This window comes from Ascaphus truei, chromosome 7, assembly GCF_040206685.1.
Source record: "Ascaphus truei isolate aAscTru1 chromosome 7, aAscTru1.hap1, whole genome shotgun sequence".
Classification (NCBI taxonomy): Eukaryota; Metazoa; Chordata; class Amphibia; order Anura; family Ascaphidae; genus Ascaphus; species Ascaphus truei.
Genome location: NC_134489.1, coordinates 8954094 through 8970536, shown reverse-complemented (window position 1 = coordinate 8970536; position 16443 = coordinate 8954094). Strand labels below are relative to the sequence as shown.

The 16443-nt window shown below is 47.2% G+C and overlaps 2 protein-coding genes across 4 annotated transcripts in view; one reads left to right on the top strand and one right to left on the bottom strand.

The window, feature by feature from the left end:
* Nucleotides 1-11206, bottom strand: part of ACTMAP (actin maturation protease) — a 31633-nt gene extending 20427 nt beyond the window's left edge. The window contains exons 1-5 of one of the 3 annotated variants that reach the window (XM_075606950.1): nt 11148-11206; nt 9925-10143; nt 8347-8415; nt 7910-8034; nt 6485-6614 (exon numbers count right to left, since the gene is read on the bottom strand). In XM_075606950.1, the coding sequence (XP_075463065.1) occupies nt 6485-6614; nt 7910-8034; nt 8347-8415; nt 9925-10143; nt 11148-11191 (587 nt within the window). In that variant the 5' untranslated portion in view covers nt 11192-11206. Of the gene's footprint in view, nt 1-6484; nt 6615-7909; nt 8035-8346; nt 8416-9924; nt 10144-10552; nt 10759-10782; nt 10889-11147 lie in introns of those variants that run through there. The other 2 variants (XM_075606952.1, XM_075606951.1) reach the window with 2 other exon arrangements.
* On the top strand, nt 10956-16176 carry SNRPA (small nuclear ribonucleoprotein polypeptide A). The gene is made up of 7 exons (XM_075606954.1): nt 10956-11089; nt 11690-11778; nt 13073-13245; nt 13857-14030; nt 14119-14298; nt 14432-14520; nt 15111-16176. The coding sequence occupies exons 2-7, from the start codon at nt 11706-11708 to the stop codon at nt 15268-15270; spliced, it is 849 nt and encodes a 282-aa protein (XP_075463069.1). The 5' UTR covers nt 10956-11089; nt 11690-11705; the 3' UTR covers nt 15271-16176.
* The last annotated feature ends 267 nt before the right edge of the window (nt 16177-16443 follow it).

Sequence of the window (16443 nt, the reverse complement as noted above, 5' to 3'; positions counted from 1 at the left end):
AACACATCCACACCGGGGGAAGGAACAGCACAGATAACATTCCAAGAGACACTGTTTTTAAGTTTACCTTTTGCTTCATTCATTGTAACATCGCCGGAAGAAGAGATCAGTGTATCTCGAAAGCTCGCACAAATAAAAGCATTTCGTTAGCCACAGAACGGTATCATCTATTTATTTTTTTTATTATATATATATATACACATATAGAGGTATCAGTACCGTGTTAGCCGAGCTTCAATAATCAAAAAATAAATAGATGATACCGTTCTGTGGCTAACGAAATGCTTTTATTTGTGCGAGCTTTCGAGATACACTGATCTCTTCTTCCGGCGATGTTACAATGAATGAAGCAAGCAAAAGCTATACTATAAACAGTGTCTATTGGAATGTTATCTGTGCTAGTCCTTCCCCCGGTGTGGATGTGTTTTATGGCTAGAGGTGTCAAAAGGTTCCTGAAAGCAAGTGATGTAAGAGTGTGTGTGTGTATCAGTGTGAATATAAGTGAATGGAGAGCCCACAGTATATACAGTGCTTTACAAAAGGTGTGTGTGGAGTGGGAGTGGATATAAATGCTGTGGGTAGGTGTGGAAATGTGAGAGATTGTAGCACAACTAAAAGTGTGTGTGGATGCTATGTGGTCCCTATTGGTGTATAGGGATGGAAAAACACACACACACACACATATATATACACACACACACACACACACCAGTTTATCATAGAAACATATTCACTCTGAATTATCAGTTTTTTCATGTGAATATGAGACGGCCCACTAAATGTTTTTAGTGCTTTTACCCTAGTTTGTCAGTACTGTTCTTGTCTACTGTTTGTTTAATAAATGGATTATTTTGGTACCCACCTGTAAGAGTGCCCTAGTTTGGCGTTTCTGGCGGTCTTGTGTTGTCTGTCACTAATGATTTAAGGCCTGGTTTATTTTCCCAATCCCTGAGGTTGACGGTGTGGAACTTGGTGAGATCACAATGAGAGCACAAGGATTTTCTGATTAGGTCACATCAACACTTATGTGTTCCAGGAAACAAGTGACATCAAGAGCTTATTATCGAATCTGGAGAACGTTTACACTCTGAAAACTGGAACCTTTGCAGCTCAAAGTTCCTACTATATTGGACTTCAGAAGGGATTGAAGTCGGCAGCATCGCTGAAAGTCTAAGTTTCTGTCATAAACCTCCCATGATCGTTAGATTTATGAGAGCGGTTTCTAGAATTTTACCTACATTAAGGATCCCCGTTCCTCTGTGGGATCCGAATCTGGTTCTAGAACGACTCGCTTCACCCCCTTTGAACCAGTTCACGAGTTCCCTATGAAGTTACTCACCATCAGTCATTTTTCTAACAGCAATTGCGAAGAGTTGGGGAGCTCCATGCTTTCTCGTCATGAACCATTCTTTCAGATACACCAGAACCAGATGGCGATGAGGACGGGTCACCATTTTCAAACTAAAGTAGTGCCAGATCTTAAGATCAGTCAGGACATTGTGGTGTCCTCATTTTGTCCGAATCCAACTTGTGTTAAAGAGATCAGTGGCACAATGTAGATGTAGTTCAGGCACTGATGACATATATACAGAGGACTGATGGTATTAGGGAAACCTCCAGGTTGTTTGTCTGTGCTTTTTGCCTAGGAAAGGTCAGGCGGCATCGGTTGCCTTAATATCCAGATGGATTAAGGCAGCCATTTGCAAAACATATAAAACACCAGGAAAGAAGCCACTTGTAGGGTTACAGGCCCACTCTACTTGCGCAGCACGTTGCAACTTTATGGGCAGAAAGGGCTCTTGTCTCTGCCCAGGAAATTTTTGCTAAGCATTACCGTCTGGATGTGCAATCGTCAGCGGATGCGAGATTCGGTAGAAAGGTGCTTCAAGTAGTTGTCCCAACAGTCTTAAAATTGCTTCGGGACTGTGAGGCTCAGGGAGCCATGCCACCCTCGGCGCGCTCCCCACTCACCTCCTCCAGCTGCCGGTGTTCCTTCGAGGCTCGCTCCTGCCTCCGCCGGTTCCTCCGGCAGCCATCTTGCCACAGGCGCGCGTGCGCACCCTCCGCTCCTGCCTTTTGAGGTCTTCTCCTCCTGCCGACGTGGGGCATGCGCAGTGCAACACACACCGGCTCCCTCTCATCCAATTCACCTGAGCCTTGCTATTATTCCACCTATCGCAGCCCTCGCTCTACACACACCTCCACGCTGCAGTTTTCTCATTGGACGCTCTCACCTACATATACACAACTGTGCCACTGGCACTTTGGCTGAGCATAGCACCAGTTGTGTTGTGTTTCCCTATCCTTGCCTCCACAGCCTTGCCTTGCTGACCCTTGCTCTGTGTACCAACCCGGCTTTCCTCAACCATCCGCTCTTCTTCAACCCTGACCTTAGCACCCAGACTACGACGACACTACCCTCTCCAATCCCGACCTCGGCACCCGGACCACGACGACTCTCCTCTCTCCACGTGACCTTGGCTAAAGTACCCGCAACTCTCCGTACCTCTCCTGCACCGACCCCTGGCAAATATACCAACTCTCCGTACCTCTCCTGCACCGACCCCTGGCAAATATACCAACTCTCCGTACCTCTCCTGCACCGACCCCTGGCAAATATACCAACTCTCCGTACCTCTCCTGCACCGACCCCTGGCAAATATACCGACTCTCCGTACCTCTCCTGCACCGACCCCTGGCAAATATACCGACTCTCCGTACCTCTCCACTCCCGACCCCTGGCAAATATACCAACTCTCCGTACCTCTCCTGCACCGACCCCTGGCAAATATACCGACTCTCCGTACCTCTCCTGCACCGACCCCTGGCAAATATACCAACTCTCCGTACCTCTCCTGCACCGACCCCATGCAAATATACCAACTCTCCGTACCTCTCCTGCACCGACCCCTGGCAAATATACCAACTCTCCGTACCTCTCCTGCACCGACCCCTGGCAAATATACCAACTCTCCGTACCTCTCCTGCACCGACCCCTGGCAAATATACCGACTCTCCGTACCTCTCCTGCACCGACCCCTGGCAAATATACCGACTCTCCGCACCTCTCCACTCCCGACCCCTGGCAAATATACCGACTCTCCGCACCTCTCCACTCCCGACCCCTGGCAAATATACCGACTCTCCGTACCTCTCCTGCACCGACCCCTGGCAAATATACCGACTCTCCGTACCTCTCCTGCACCGACCCCTGGCAAATATACCGACTCTCCGTACCTCTCCTGCACCGACCCCTGGCAAATATACCGACTCTCCGTACCTCTCCTGCACCGACCCCTGGCAAATATACCGACTCTCCGTACCTCTCCTGCACCGACCCCTGACAAATATACCGACTCTCCGTACCTCTCCTGCACCGACCCCTGGCAAATATACCGACTCTCCGTACCTCTCCTGCACCGACCCCTGGCAAATATACCGACTCTCCGTACCTCTCCACTCCCGACCCCTGGCAAATATACCGACTCTCCGCACCTCTCCACTCCCGACCCCTGGCAAATATACCGACTCTCCGCACCTCTCCACTCCCGACCCCTGGCAAATATACCGACTCTCCGCACCTCTCCACTCCCGACCCCTGGCAAATATACCGACTCTCCGCACCTCTCCACTCCCGACCCGGCTACCTTGACGAAACCTACAATCCAGACGCGCCCTCGTGGCTGTTGGTGGCGTTGTATCCAATCCCCACCTCAGCACCGCGGGTCCGCCTTGTTTGCGGTGAGCAGACCATGACAGTGACATCCCAAAGAGCAGGGGTGCATAAACTGAGGGGCGCGGGATTTTCTAGGGGGGCGCGGCAGTTACAAAGGCTCCGTGCTCTTCATCAAGGCATTTAAATGAAATGCCGGGGGAGGTGTGAGGCCTCTGTAACTTCTCTTCCCTGCTCTCAGCCGGCTCTTCGGCAACGCGCCGCCATGATAACGCGGCGTCAAATGGCAATGCGCCGTCACAAGACGTCAGGATGTCATATGACGTCGCCGAAGCCACAGAGCAGGTAAGGAGGGGGGAGGGGGCTCGAGCAGACAAGGGGGCGCAGACAGAAAAGTGTGCGCACCCCTGCCATAGAGGACGTAGAAGAAAATGGGAAATGTACCTTCCGATATTGGTCACATCCCTCCCTTGTCTCGCTTTATACTTTCCTTATTAATATGTTTGTGCTTCCTTTAAAGAAGGCCGTCACAGGGGGTAACTGATCTGGGATGGGTGACGTCCCCTTTTACAGCCGTCTAAGAAGCCTTGTCTTGTCCTAGCTCAGCTGGGTAGAGAAGTTACCCCACTGGTATTTCCATAGAGGAATTGAAAAAACAGAAATATCCGAAGGTGCATTTCTCATTTTTTAAATGTAGGTGAAATGATATTATATTAAGCTTGTGGTCCCTCAACTCCTACGTGCTTTCTGATCTGGCGCCTTTGGAGAACAGGGTGAAGAACACCAATTACAGGGCACATTTATGAAGCGCTGCTGCCTCCTTGTGGTCATTGTACAGAATGAAGACGTGCCTTTCCTATTAAAGAGGCAATATAAATATATATTATATATATCGGATTGAAGCAGGGGGTCTCCGGAGCTGAACCTCATTAATTTCAGCTCCGAGGACCTCCTGAATCCGGAGATACTTACCTCCCAATTCGGTGATGGCAGCAGCTCTCCTCGGCTACCACGGTTCACAATATGTCAGCTGTTAAAAGATCTCGGTCCCTGCGGGCCAATAGGAACGCGTGACATCATCGGTGCGGCTTCCTATTGGCCCACGTGACGCGGGAGCGTTAAGAACCTGCTTGCTGAGCCGGAGCGGCTACCGGCGCCTAATACAGAGGTAAGTATCTCCGGAAGCAGGGGGTCCCCCGAGCTGAAATGAATGGCGTTTAGCTCAGGAGACCCCCCGCTCCAATCCTAGATACACATTTTTTAAAAACTAATTGCTGTCTTGGATTGTTTCTTACATTGCGATAGACCGAGCTCTGCTGAGCCACAGTATGTTTCCATGCACTGTGTGCGCCTCTCTTGTGTATACTCTGTGTAAAACCATTGGAGAAAACACAGAAGCGCACCAAGGGTTAAGCAATATGTATTACACAGTTAGTATAGTAACAGTAAAAACTTACATATCAAAATAAAAATGTCCAGTAGCGGCCAGTGCATGGGTGGTGAATCCGAAGGGATAGGTAGACGCAGAGGGTGATAGCCGCTACTTGCAGATCAGTCCCGCGCACTGGCCGCTACTGGACATTTTTATTTTGATATGTAAGTTTTTACTGTTACTATACTAACTGTGTAATACATATTGCTTAACCCTTGGTGCGCTTCTGTGTTTTCTCCAATATCTTCTGACGCCGGAGCCTTCCTGCGACAGCTATCAGTGGAGGAGGGGCGCCTCCACATCACGGCAGCAGCAAGAGGGGAGAGTCGATCTAGTTCAAGATCACATCTAGGAAGCATGAGCGCGGTTTGACTTTCATATCTGTGTAGCACCAGTTTGGCTGTGTGTGCCTCTCTTGTGTATACTCTGTGTAGCACCCGTTTGGCTGTGTGTGCGCCTCTCTTGTGTATACTCTGTGTAGCACCAGTTTGGCTGTGTGTGCCTCTCTTGTGTATACTCTGTGTAGCACCAGTTTGGCTGTGTGCGCCTCTCTTGTGTATACTCTGTGTAGCACCAGTTTGGCTGTGTGCGCCTCTCTTGTGTATACTCTGTGTAGCACCAGTTTGGCTGTGTGTGCGCCTCTCTTGTGTATACTCTGTGTAGCACCCGTTTGGCTGTGTGCGCCTCTCTTGTGTATACTCTGTGTAGCACCAGTTTGGCTGTGTGCGCCTCTCTTGTGTATACTCTGTGTAGCACCAGTTTGGCTGTGTGTGCGCCTCTCTTGTGTATACTCTGTGTAGCACCAGTTTGGCTGTGTGTGCCTCTCTTGTGTATACTCTGTGTAGCATCAGTTTGGCTGTGTGCGCCTCTCTTGTGTATACTCTGTGTAGCACCAGTTTGGCTGTGTGTGCCTCTCTTGTGTATACTCTGTGTAGCACCAGTTTGGCTGTGTGCGCCTCTCTTGTGTATACTCTGTGTAGCACCAGTTTGGCTGTGTGTGCCTCTCTTGTGTATACTCTGTGTAGCACCAGTTTGGCTGTGTGTGCCTCTCTTGTGTATACTCTGTGTAGCACCAGTTTGGCTGTGTGTGCAGTATTGCCAACATAACCACGTTATGACCTGATTTGAAGCCAGCGCATTTCAGTTTACAATAATCCTGCCATTGTGTTAACCACGCACATGGGATTTAAATATACACAACTCTGACCTGTAACAACACAGCAGACGGCAGGTTATAACTGGGGGATTCGCAGGGCAAGGTGTGAGAGAGGTGCGAACACTGCACCTGTGTGTATCCGTACATGGAGGCGTTCTGCCGCCCCTCCCAGGCCAGGCTCACAGATGTGCTAAGCTAACCGCGCAGATCACTGCAAGGATACGGGACGAGCACGGGGAGCCCGGCTGTCAGGTGGCGGAGGATTCTGCCTCGGTTTTCCCCGTCCATCCTGCCCGAAAGAAGCTCAGACCGGCAGCCGAAAACTTGTGCTGCCAGGCAGGTCATATTAGCAGCTGGGATAACAAACACAGTGAGAGAGGTAAAGGGTCAAGATTGGAGACAAGCAGGGCGCGCGATTGTGTGATATATACACATATATACACACACACATACACACACATACACACACATACACACATGTTATGGTGGGTAAAAAAAGTGACAAAAACCCTCCACAGCAAAGCATATAGCAAATGGAAATATAACTGTATGCTCATGTGCATGTCTTAGGCAGGTCTGCAACACTGTCTTTTACCATTATCACCCAGCACACAGCACTTCCACTGCAGCAAGGGATTCTGGGAAATGACATGCAAATGAGCACACAGTGTCACCTTTTGCCTGAAATCCATTTTTACATGGAACCCTTATAAGCTAATGCTCGCTGTTCACAGCTTTTAAGCACAGCATGGGATTTGTTTAGATTGGAGTAACCTTAAAAGTGCGCACTCACAAACACTGCTAGTGAAAGCGCAGTATGGAAAAGGTGGGGTTACCTGCTCCGCTGTAATTCCGGAATCCCGCAGGAGACGGGGTGGAACGCCTCACCGCCGAGGCCTTGGGTCTGGATGACCTCCGTCAAACACAGTCCAGATGAGAATGGGACGACCCAGGGAAACGAGGGAGCTCCGGTGAATCGCAGACCGCCAAAGAGCAAAAGGCAGAAACCCCCATTGGGTCGGCGTTCGGGGGGCGCGGCGAGGCACAGCGTGTCAGGGTGATGTAGCTGCGGGAACCCGGAGGGTGAGGATTTCCCCACGGAGTCACCGGGGCTCCCTTCTGTCCCTGGGTCGTCCTATCTGGACAGTGTTTGACGGAGATCATCCAGGGCCGCGGCACGCACGCACGCACGCACGCACACACAATATTTATGTCTGTGTGTATATATATCCAGCACACTTGGGCTTAACAAAGTATATTTATTGCAGTGATCGATGTCTTGTTCATCTGGACAACAGTCCCCAACGGGACGGAAACGCCAATCACTGAATCAATGTGTTAATGTTAACCCCACGTGTGCTGGATCTTCTTTCCGCATTGCTGTACACTCACATTTCCGTGACACCTGGGAAGTAACTACAAGAGTGCCTTACCACACGGCTCTCTCTCGGAAAGGCAGCATTCTCTCATCTAATCCTACGTGAAGTCCCGGTGACAGTTAAGAGGTGAACCCCCCCCCCCCCCCTGGGTACCACTAATCGGAAGAGGAGCACTTCTGGGAGGCTGCTGCGTCACCCCATTAATAGCAGAGGGGCCTGGCACACAGTTCTCAGTCTGTAGGTGGTAAACCCGGTGAGTCTGTGCTGACCTGAGAACATCTCCCCCTGTACTGTGTATCCTTTGGAGACCGCAGCATCTACAATCATGTCCAGTGACACTTCCTGTGTGACCTTCAGTAGTGTCCCTGCCATCCACAAAGCCACCAGACCACACCTGAAGGGACACAGAGACCCAGCTAGAGACAACAACACAGACATAAGCTGCAGCTGCAATAACATCCATCTATGTCAGGGGTGGGTAACTTCAGTCCTCAAGGGCCACCAACAGGTCAGCTTTTCAGGATATCCCTGCTTCAGCACATGTGGGCTTCGACTGTGCCACTGATTGAGCAAACTGTGCTGAAGCAGGGATATCCTGAAAACCTGATCTGTTGGTGGGCCTTGAGGACTGGAGTTGGCTACCCCTGATCTATGTGTACTATACACAGAGTAGCTTGGTGTTACTCATCTTCACCAGTGCACTTACTGGGGCCCCTCTTGTATCAGGGATGGAACGTACTGGTTATAAAGCAGCCACTGCAACTCATTGCTGAATCTGAAAGAGAGACACAAATACAATGAAGAAAGTAGATAACACATGCACCGGGTATCCCTGTGTGGAAGAGCTGACAATCTACAGCCATCTTCCACTAACTGACGATAGCCACAAGCGACTGTTATCCAATCACGTGACTTACCTTGTTTTACAATGGCTATTAACGCCACTTACCAGCTTTTATGAATAGATTGCTAAGTACCCTGCGTTTGGCAAAGCACTGAGGCTCTTTCAGCATCAATCTTTTTTTTTTACAAACCCAATCCTAAGAGTTTGGTTCCCTGAGCCCTGTGTCTGTAATATTGTAATTTGTGCATCGCATGATAAACATTATAATAAGAACCTAGAAAGTGGATGCACCAACAGAAGGCAAAGTTATTTGAATTACTTGCAATATGCATGTAACCAAAGTTTACTCACACCCCCCCCCCCCCCCGTCAACACTATTGGGACCAGCTGTACAGCTGGACAAAGCTCCACGCTAACACCCCATAGCATCCTCCTCCCCAAACCTTCATTGGATCAGCTGTGCAACTGGACCAAACCCTGAGGCATACTACTCCGTCCCACAACGAGCAGCAACTTTACATTCTGTTCCAGCATTGTGCCTTATCCCCTCTATAGTGTGAGCTCTCACGAGCACGACCCTCATTACCTTCTGTACCTGTTTGTCTTTATTTGGGATGTCATCTGTTTATTTTATATACATCACTCTGTACCCCGCTGTGGAATATGTTGGCACTTTACAAATAAACGATCATTAATTGAGATACCAGAATTGTGCGTGTAACTTTTTTTTTTTTACATGTGAAGTTATCCAGATCTGGCCTGCGGAGCTTACAATCTAATTGTGGGTGCCTGGTGCACAGAGAAATGAAGTGACTTGCTTAAGCTCAGAGCTGACAAAGGTGTTCAAAGTGGGTCCAGACACTTCAAAGTCAGCAGCATTAATACTAGAACACTCCTTGTTCAGAATATCTAATACACATTCAATTCTCGTGCAACACTGGCGTTTCCTGCTTGCAGGCGCAGTACGGCTTGTTTTACAGCTGCAATCCCCAGTAGACGACCAAAAACAAAACAACCTCTTGTAAATAATATAACAATCTAATTGGCTTCCTTAAATTATTTAAACTTGTGTTTCTCTGGAAATAAAGTTCCGATTGCATTTCTTAGGACTTCTGAATGGGACAGTTTGTCAATCAAGTGTGTTCTTTACACTTGGCTCACCCTGTCCTTATCAGACAGTCAATAAAGTTAAGGGTGGGGAGGGTGGCTTTGCCTGTACAAACTCTTATTGAAAATAGTGATATTAGATAAAAAGGAGCAACCAGAGGGAATCATATCTCTCGGCATGTCTACAAACTAGTACACTTTGGTCCTACGAGGGACGGACTACTTAAACAGGTGACTGCCAATAGGACACTTTGGGCCTAGGAGGAACTGATCCCTTACATGCTTATTTGAACTCTGCATACAGTGAGCTCTCATGCTCATTGATAAACCCACCTGTCCTGTCTATTTTTTATCATCCTTTTTAATTCTTCACACCCCCCTGTTGAAGGGTCGCTGCTCTCCGCCACCTTCTTAAAGAACTTGCTTTTCACCACTGATGGTGGAAGAGGTGGGATGAGCAGGGGCGGTGGTACAGGTGGTAGAGGTACCGTAACGTCCCTGGCTTTATCCTGAGCAGAAGTCTCTCCATTTTCCTCTGGCATGTCATGGGTCCTGCAGAAATATAGTGTTTAAAGAAATGTCAATGAGGAAGTTAGAAAAGCATTGAATTCACAAGCATATCTAAAACGGTGTGTGTGTGTGTGTGTGTGTGTGTGTGTGTGTGTGTATATATATATCAGTAAAGTTGTATGTTCCTGTTACATAACATTGACTATTAAATCAGCACTTTCCCCATTTAAATGCCATATTTTGGTTAAAAAAAAATTTCACTGGTTTTAGACATTGGAGAGTGGCACTTTATAATGCGTGTATTGGTTTTTTCTCATTATTCCTTAGAATTTAGAAATGAAGCCATTTATAATGATCGTGTGCTTAGGGTGAGCTTGTTAACATGTTGGTTTGGCATTGAGTCTGATTTAATTAGGAACACAATAATTACTATATTTATACAAATACACACACAGGGTTACTGGTAACCTGACACCCGCTCATTATACTGTATTTACATTACTTTGGGATCACACAGACCATGCCAATGTGTGTAACATTGAATCTTATCCCCCAATGGCCAAAATACAGTGGCACCCTACAAATAAATACTCTCTCCCCTCCTAAGTCTTAGACTTGGGAGTAAACAAGCTGTATATTGACATGCAATAAATAAAGAGACGTTAAAATGATAATAGTCACGTTTTCCGCGTGGCGAATGGTTCCTGTTTCCAGGCGGACGGGTGTGGGTGCGGTACAGCTTTCCCCCCCGGAAGTTGGAATCAGACAGCCCAATACTGAATGCGCTGTTTTACTATTGGACAACTGAGCTATCAGTCATAGGTGGCTCCTAATAAACGTGAAGGGGTGGGATCAAGATGCAGCCAATCAGAGGCGGTTTAAGTGATTGGCGGACAGGGCTATAGCTGTATGTGTTGGGGGGAGGGTTGCTAAGGGGACGCGGCCTAGTCAGTGAGCGGCCTGAGTGTGTTTGCGGCCAATTGAATCCGTGAGTTTATCGCTGTGCGTCTCCGCCATCCGCCTTCCCTGACCCCCGGGTCTCTTACCGGAGCCGGGCTGCGTTATTTCTGCGCGGGTATTTCCCATGCATTCTCTATGCGTTATATTTCTGCTCCTATAGGCGCCCCCCCCCTCCCACCGAAGGAGTAGGGAGCGGCCTAGGCCGCCATGTTGTTTCTCGGGGCCTGTTTTCCCGGTAGCGTTAACACGGGCGGCGTTTGTTCGATCTCTCTGGGGGTGTTGGGCGGGAAGAGTTAGTGGCGTATTACCGGCCTTATATTTTTGCTGCTATGGGATTACTACGGGATCTGTGTAAATGGTACAGGGAAGGCAGTGCCCGAAATGGCTCTCATGCACGCGTGTGATTAAGACATTTTTAAGCGGGTACAATGTGGGTTTCTTGAGGTGGTCTCTGCGGAGCGGCTGTTCGTGTAGCGGTTATAGGGGGGTTGCGTGGTGGCCGTGATGTGGGTAGGATTAGGCTAGTGAAAGACTCGGGGCTGCTGTAATATCTGCGGTGTTGGTATATGAACGTATGTAATTGGGGTTTCGATGGTAGTGAGCTCTAATAAACCTGTCCTGTTTTTAGGTTTTCTTTTTGAAACATGGCTGTGCCAGAGTCCCGCCCCAATCACACGATTTACATCAACAACCTCAACGAGAAGATCAAGAAGGATGGTAAGTTGAGCTTGTATGGTTGTTACAAGTTAGAATAGCCCTATCTACGTACCAATGTTTCAGGCCCCACTGGAAGGGAAGGGTTAACATTTCAAACTGGATCTTTCTGCTTCTCTACCTTGATTGCCATTTCTGTGAGTTGCAAACTAGCACCACCGCTTTCCCCACCCTGCACCTTATTTCCTGCTCTTATAAAGTATTTCAAGCATAGCTGTCGAAAATGGCTTTTTTACTTCACTGCCTCTGCTGGGAAGCTGCTCCATAGAAAGGGGTGTAATGTATGGAAGTGATCTTGTATACACTAAGGCTGCGCTTATGGCGACAGCGATGCGACGTCGCGGCAAAACAAATGCTGCTCCACACGAGCAGCTGAAGGAGCAGAGCCACTGAGGGTTTGATCACTTAATTTACTTTTCTCATTAACCTTTCACTGACTGTGTGGACTCCTGGTGCTCATTTGCAAGCTGCTTTCTTGCAAGCTGTGTTCAGCTTTTACTGTACCATTAGTGGATTCTTGCTGCCCTGCTATTAGCTATTTAGCTGTATTTAGCCTACACTATATGTTTGCTATCTATTTTCAGGGGTGTCTGATTTGACAAGGTATAGGGGAAGGGAGGCTTAGGGAAGTACCTCTCGGTCCTTTTGGACCAGGGGGAATGGGCCAGATGAAGAGGTAGTCCCTCGAAACGTCGCCCCCCCCTAGCATACTTTCCGTTCTCCTTTTTTTGTGTATATTCCTTGTGTTTCATGTTTTTTCCCCTTTTCCTTTCAAAACTCCCACCCCTCACTTTGTGACATGCCCATTTATGATACTGGTTTCTGCAAACACATTTGATTTATTTCTGGTTCATTTTATTATTAAATGTTTATTCTGCATTACAACTGTTTTCATCATTTAGCTATTAGACAGTGAGTGCTGGTACTTACGTAGATTTGTTAGTACTATACAGGGGAATAAGGGTCCCCTTTTGTTCCGTGCACCCTGCAATTGCATATATTTAACACTATCAGAGTGCTGTCTATCGTCCCCTTTTACCCTTAATGTTTAATGCAAACACTATACCATTTTTATTGCTCTAATTAGAATGTTAATGAGCATTTGTGAGTATTATGGGTACAGAAAGAGGCGTAGGGGGAGAAATAAATTGCAATTTAAATATAATTCTAGGCAAGGTATTCTAATGCCTTTGTTATGTTTATCAATAACTGTACATATATATACACACACAGCCTTCAGAATGGCACACTGTACTCTTGAGCCAGCTTTGGTTATTGATCGCCTGTGTCTCCTCAGAGCTGAAGAAGTCCCTTTATGCCATATTCTCGCAGTTTGGGCAAATCCTTGACATCTTGGTGTCTCGGAGTTTGAAGATGAGAGGACAGGCGTTTGTCATCTTCAAGGAGGTCAGCAGTGCAACCAATGCACTAAGATCCATGCAGGGTTTCCCCTTCTATGACAAGCCTATGGTGAGTGCCTTTTACCAGCTGTTATGTTGACTTTGTTCTTGCATTTTTTAATTGGGGTGGGAGACACAATTTTAAACTTGACAATGTGAGAAGCTTCCTTTAAAAGTAAATTTCCACTTCAATTAAAACTTGGGCTTTTATAAAGCCTGCTTCTATCTGCATGTCTATTTTTCGACTAATCTAAGCTACTACATATTGTTTTTTTGGAAGTTGATTTTATTTGTACATAATTGGAATCTCCTAGCTCGGGGGCCCATGGAAACAAGATATTTACCTTTTTTGTTTGCTGGTAAAATGATGGTCAAGTTAGATGGCTTCTAGGTTTGTCCAATGGGAATCAGATGTGACATGCTATGATTACTTTGCCTTATATTGCCTGTGGGAGTGAGGCTTGGATAGCAGCAATATTGATTCCCCAAATGGGACCAGAAACACTGGCACATAAAATGGTAAATCTCTTGAACTGGTGTGGTCCTCGGAGCTAGGAAATAAAGCCGTTTAGCTCCTTTGTGTCTAATTCTGATGCTGTTGGGATAAAGGTGAAGAAATTTGAATTGGGGCGATTGATAATTTTACACACCTTCTAAAGTGCATGCGTTGTACACCTTCAGAGAATACAGTACTGCAAGACGGACTCGGACATCATTGCCAAGGTGAAAGGAACCTTTGTGGAGCGTGACAAGAAGCGGCAAGAGAAGAGGAAGGTGAAGGGTCAAGAACCTCCAGTTGTCAAGAAGCCTGTGCCAGGTGCACCTGTGGTACAGGCAGTGCCAGGGCAGATGCCGGTGAGACCTGCAGCAATTGCATCATTAAGCACTTACTGTTGCATCAGTGCCCTTGTTTTGTCATCTTAACGTGATTGTTGTTTTTCAGGGCATGCCGAATATGCCAGGTATGAACCAGGCTCCACGAATGATGCACATGGGTGGCCAGGCTCCGTACATGCACCACCCTGGCATGATGCCCCCACCGGGAATGGCACATGGGCAGATCCCACCTGGTGGCATGCCTCATGGCCAGATGATGCCTGGGCAGATGGCACCCATGCTTCCGGTGAGTAAGCTCAACTTGATGTAGTTCTACCTATGAAGCCACAATTACTTCTACCTCGAGTACCAGTCTGGTTTTAGAATAATATAAGGTAGCTGTGGATTGACATTAACCTCTCTACCATCTCGTTTCACAGATCTCCGAGAACCCACCCAACCACATCCTCTTCCTCACCAACCTCCCAGAGGAAACAAACGAGCTTATGCTGTCCATGTTGTTCAATCAGTGAGTATCTCCCATGTGTGGATATAATGGTTTAAGTGGTTCTCAGTACATGGTTGCCGTGTGGGGTCTCAGGAGACCTTTGTGTGTTTAAGTGCTTATTCCAGCACTTGCTACTCTGTTCCTAAAATGTTCATACAATGTAGGTGTGAGAACAGAACGGAAGATTGGTTCTCTTGTCAGTGTTACTAGCTGATAGACCAGCTTAGTAAGTTATAGCAGCAGCTTGTACTGCTATGGTAGGTGGGCATAGGGTTGATGTGCGTTTTGAGTGGAGGCTTATTCAATTACGCTCAGTATGACCTCAATTTTCACTTGGTGTTTCTTGGTCATTCTTTTTCCCTGTATACTCTGTTGTGATTGTCCGGTAGTAACTACTGTTATCATCCAACGGTGGGGAATGGGACAGATTTTATTGGTAACCATGTCCCAGTCCATATCGCCCTTCTGTGTGACTGGCATGTTCACCCATAGGACCTTTTCTGTATCACACCTGTGGGACACATGCAGTTGGGATCCTGTTTTGCCAGTGTATGTCTGGGGTCTAGATCAAACCTCAACTCTTCTCCCCTCCAACCCCATCTCTTCTCCAGGTTCCCCGGCTTCAAAGAGGTGCGCCTTGTTCCCGGCCGTCACGACATTGCTTTTGTGGAGTTTGACAATGAGGTGCAGGCAGGAGCTGCCCGTGAGTCTTTGCAGGGTTTCAAGATCACGCAGAGCAACTCCATGAAGATCTCCTTTGCCAAGAAATAGTGCTTGGCGGGGGTGGAATAGAGGCAGGACACTGCAGCAGGACACAGCAGCGACAGTACTCTGATTCTAGTAGCTTAATTGCATTGCTTTTAGCTATTACAGACTCTTAAATCTCTTCACACAACTCGCAATATCCCTCCTGTCACTGACAAACATACCCACCTAGCATGATCTGCTGCAGCCTCTTCTCTGGTGCTCTGGTTGCAATGAGTCAAGCTATGTTCAAACTTTTGGTTTTTATACATTATTTCTTTAAGAAATTGTTCACTGTTGGGCCGTAACTGTAACTATAGCTTAAAGGAGTGCAAAGTAATCACTAACGAAGGAGATCTGCATAATTAAACTAGTGCTCCATGGCGGCTCTAGGTGTAAAATCTCATTTGTGCTGTGCAGGTCTCTGAAGGTCTTCAGGCACCAAATGGGCCACCTGGTTACATTATTACAGCTTCAGTTGGATAGGCCAGTATACTGGATATATAAACTATCGATTTAGCTGCCAATTAAGTGCAAGACTAAAGGATAGTGTTTTACTTCTAATTTGGACAAGTTGTGCCCTTGTTAATGCTGACACTGACTACACATTTTTCAAAATGGCTACCTGTGAACCCTGGGTTTTGCATATGTCAATTACAACATGTCTAGTGCCACCAAATCTGTGATTCCACATTATGGAGTGGAGGCAGTGCGTTGTCTGTGGTAATCCTGCAATGTAGCACAATTTCAAGGGTCTTCATTCTGCATCACGTGCGGTTGTGTTGGTGAGTATAGAATGGTTTGTCAGAATTGTGTTTTGTTTTTTCCTATTGACTTGTACAATATTGGAAGCATTGCACCCAGAGTCTGCACGTCAGACCTTGTACCTGGAGCTTCTGTTTAATAAATCCTTGTTTTTTTACAAAAAACAAACTTGAGTCTTTGCATTTTAATTGCATTAAAAAAAAAAAATTCTCAGCATGTAAGCTGTTCCAACTTGTGGGTTTGCATATGGTCAACCTTCATCTTTGGCAGCGGTGCCTACAACACACTGCAAATCTATGCATTGCAGGCCCCTCTGACAGAAGTGGTTAAACGGGCTACTTGCGTAAGTAACACCTAGCTGTTTCTTTAGTCCTTGCGTCAGGTAACACCTAAGTGTTTCTTTAGTCCTAAACCAGTTTAGAGGAACGCTTGCTA

What these genes read in the sequence shown, in the direction of transcription:
- SNRPA (XM_075606954.1), top strand. Translation starts at nt 11,706, where the DNA reads ATGGCTGTGCCAGAGTCCCGCCCCAATCACACGATTTACATCAACAAC. An exon ending in CGAGAAGATCAAGAAGGATG is followed by an intron (nt 11,779 to 13,072) that starts GTAAGTTGAGCT and finishes GTGTCTCCTCAG; the next exon opens with AGCTGAAGAAGTCCCTTTAT. An exon ending in AGATGGCACCCATGCTTCCG is followed by an intron (nt 14,299 to 14,431) that starts GTGAGTAAGCTC and finishes CTCGTTTCACAG; the next exon opens with ATCTCCGAGAACCCACCCAA.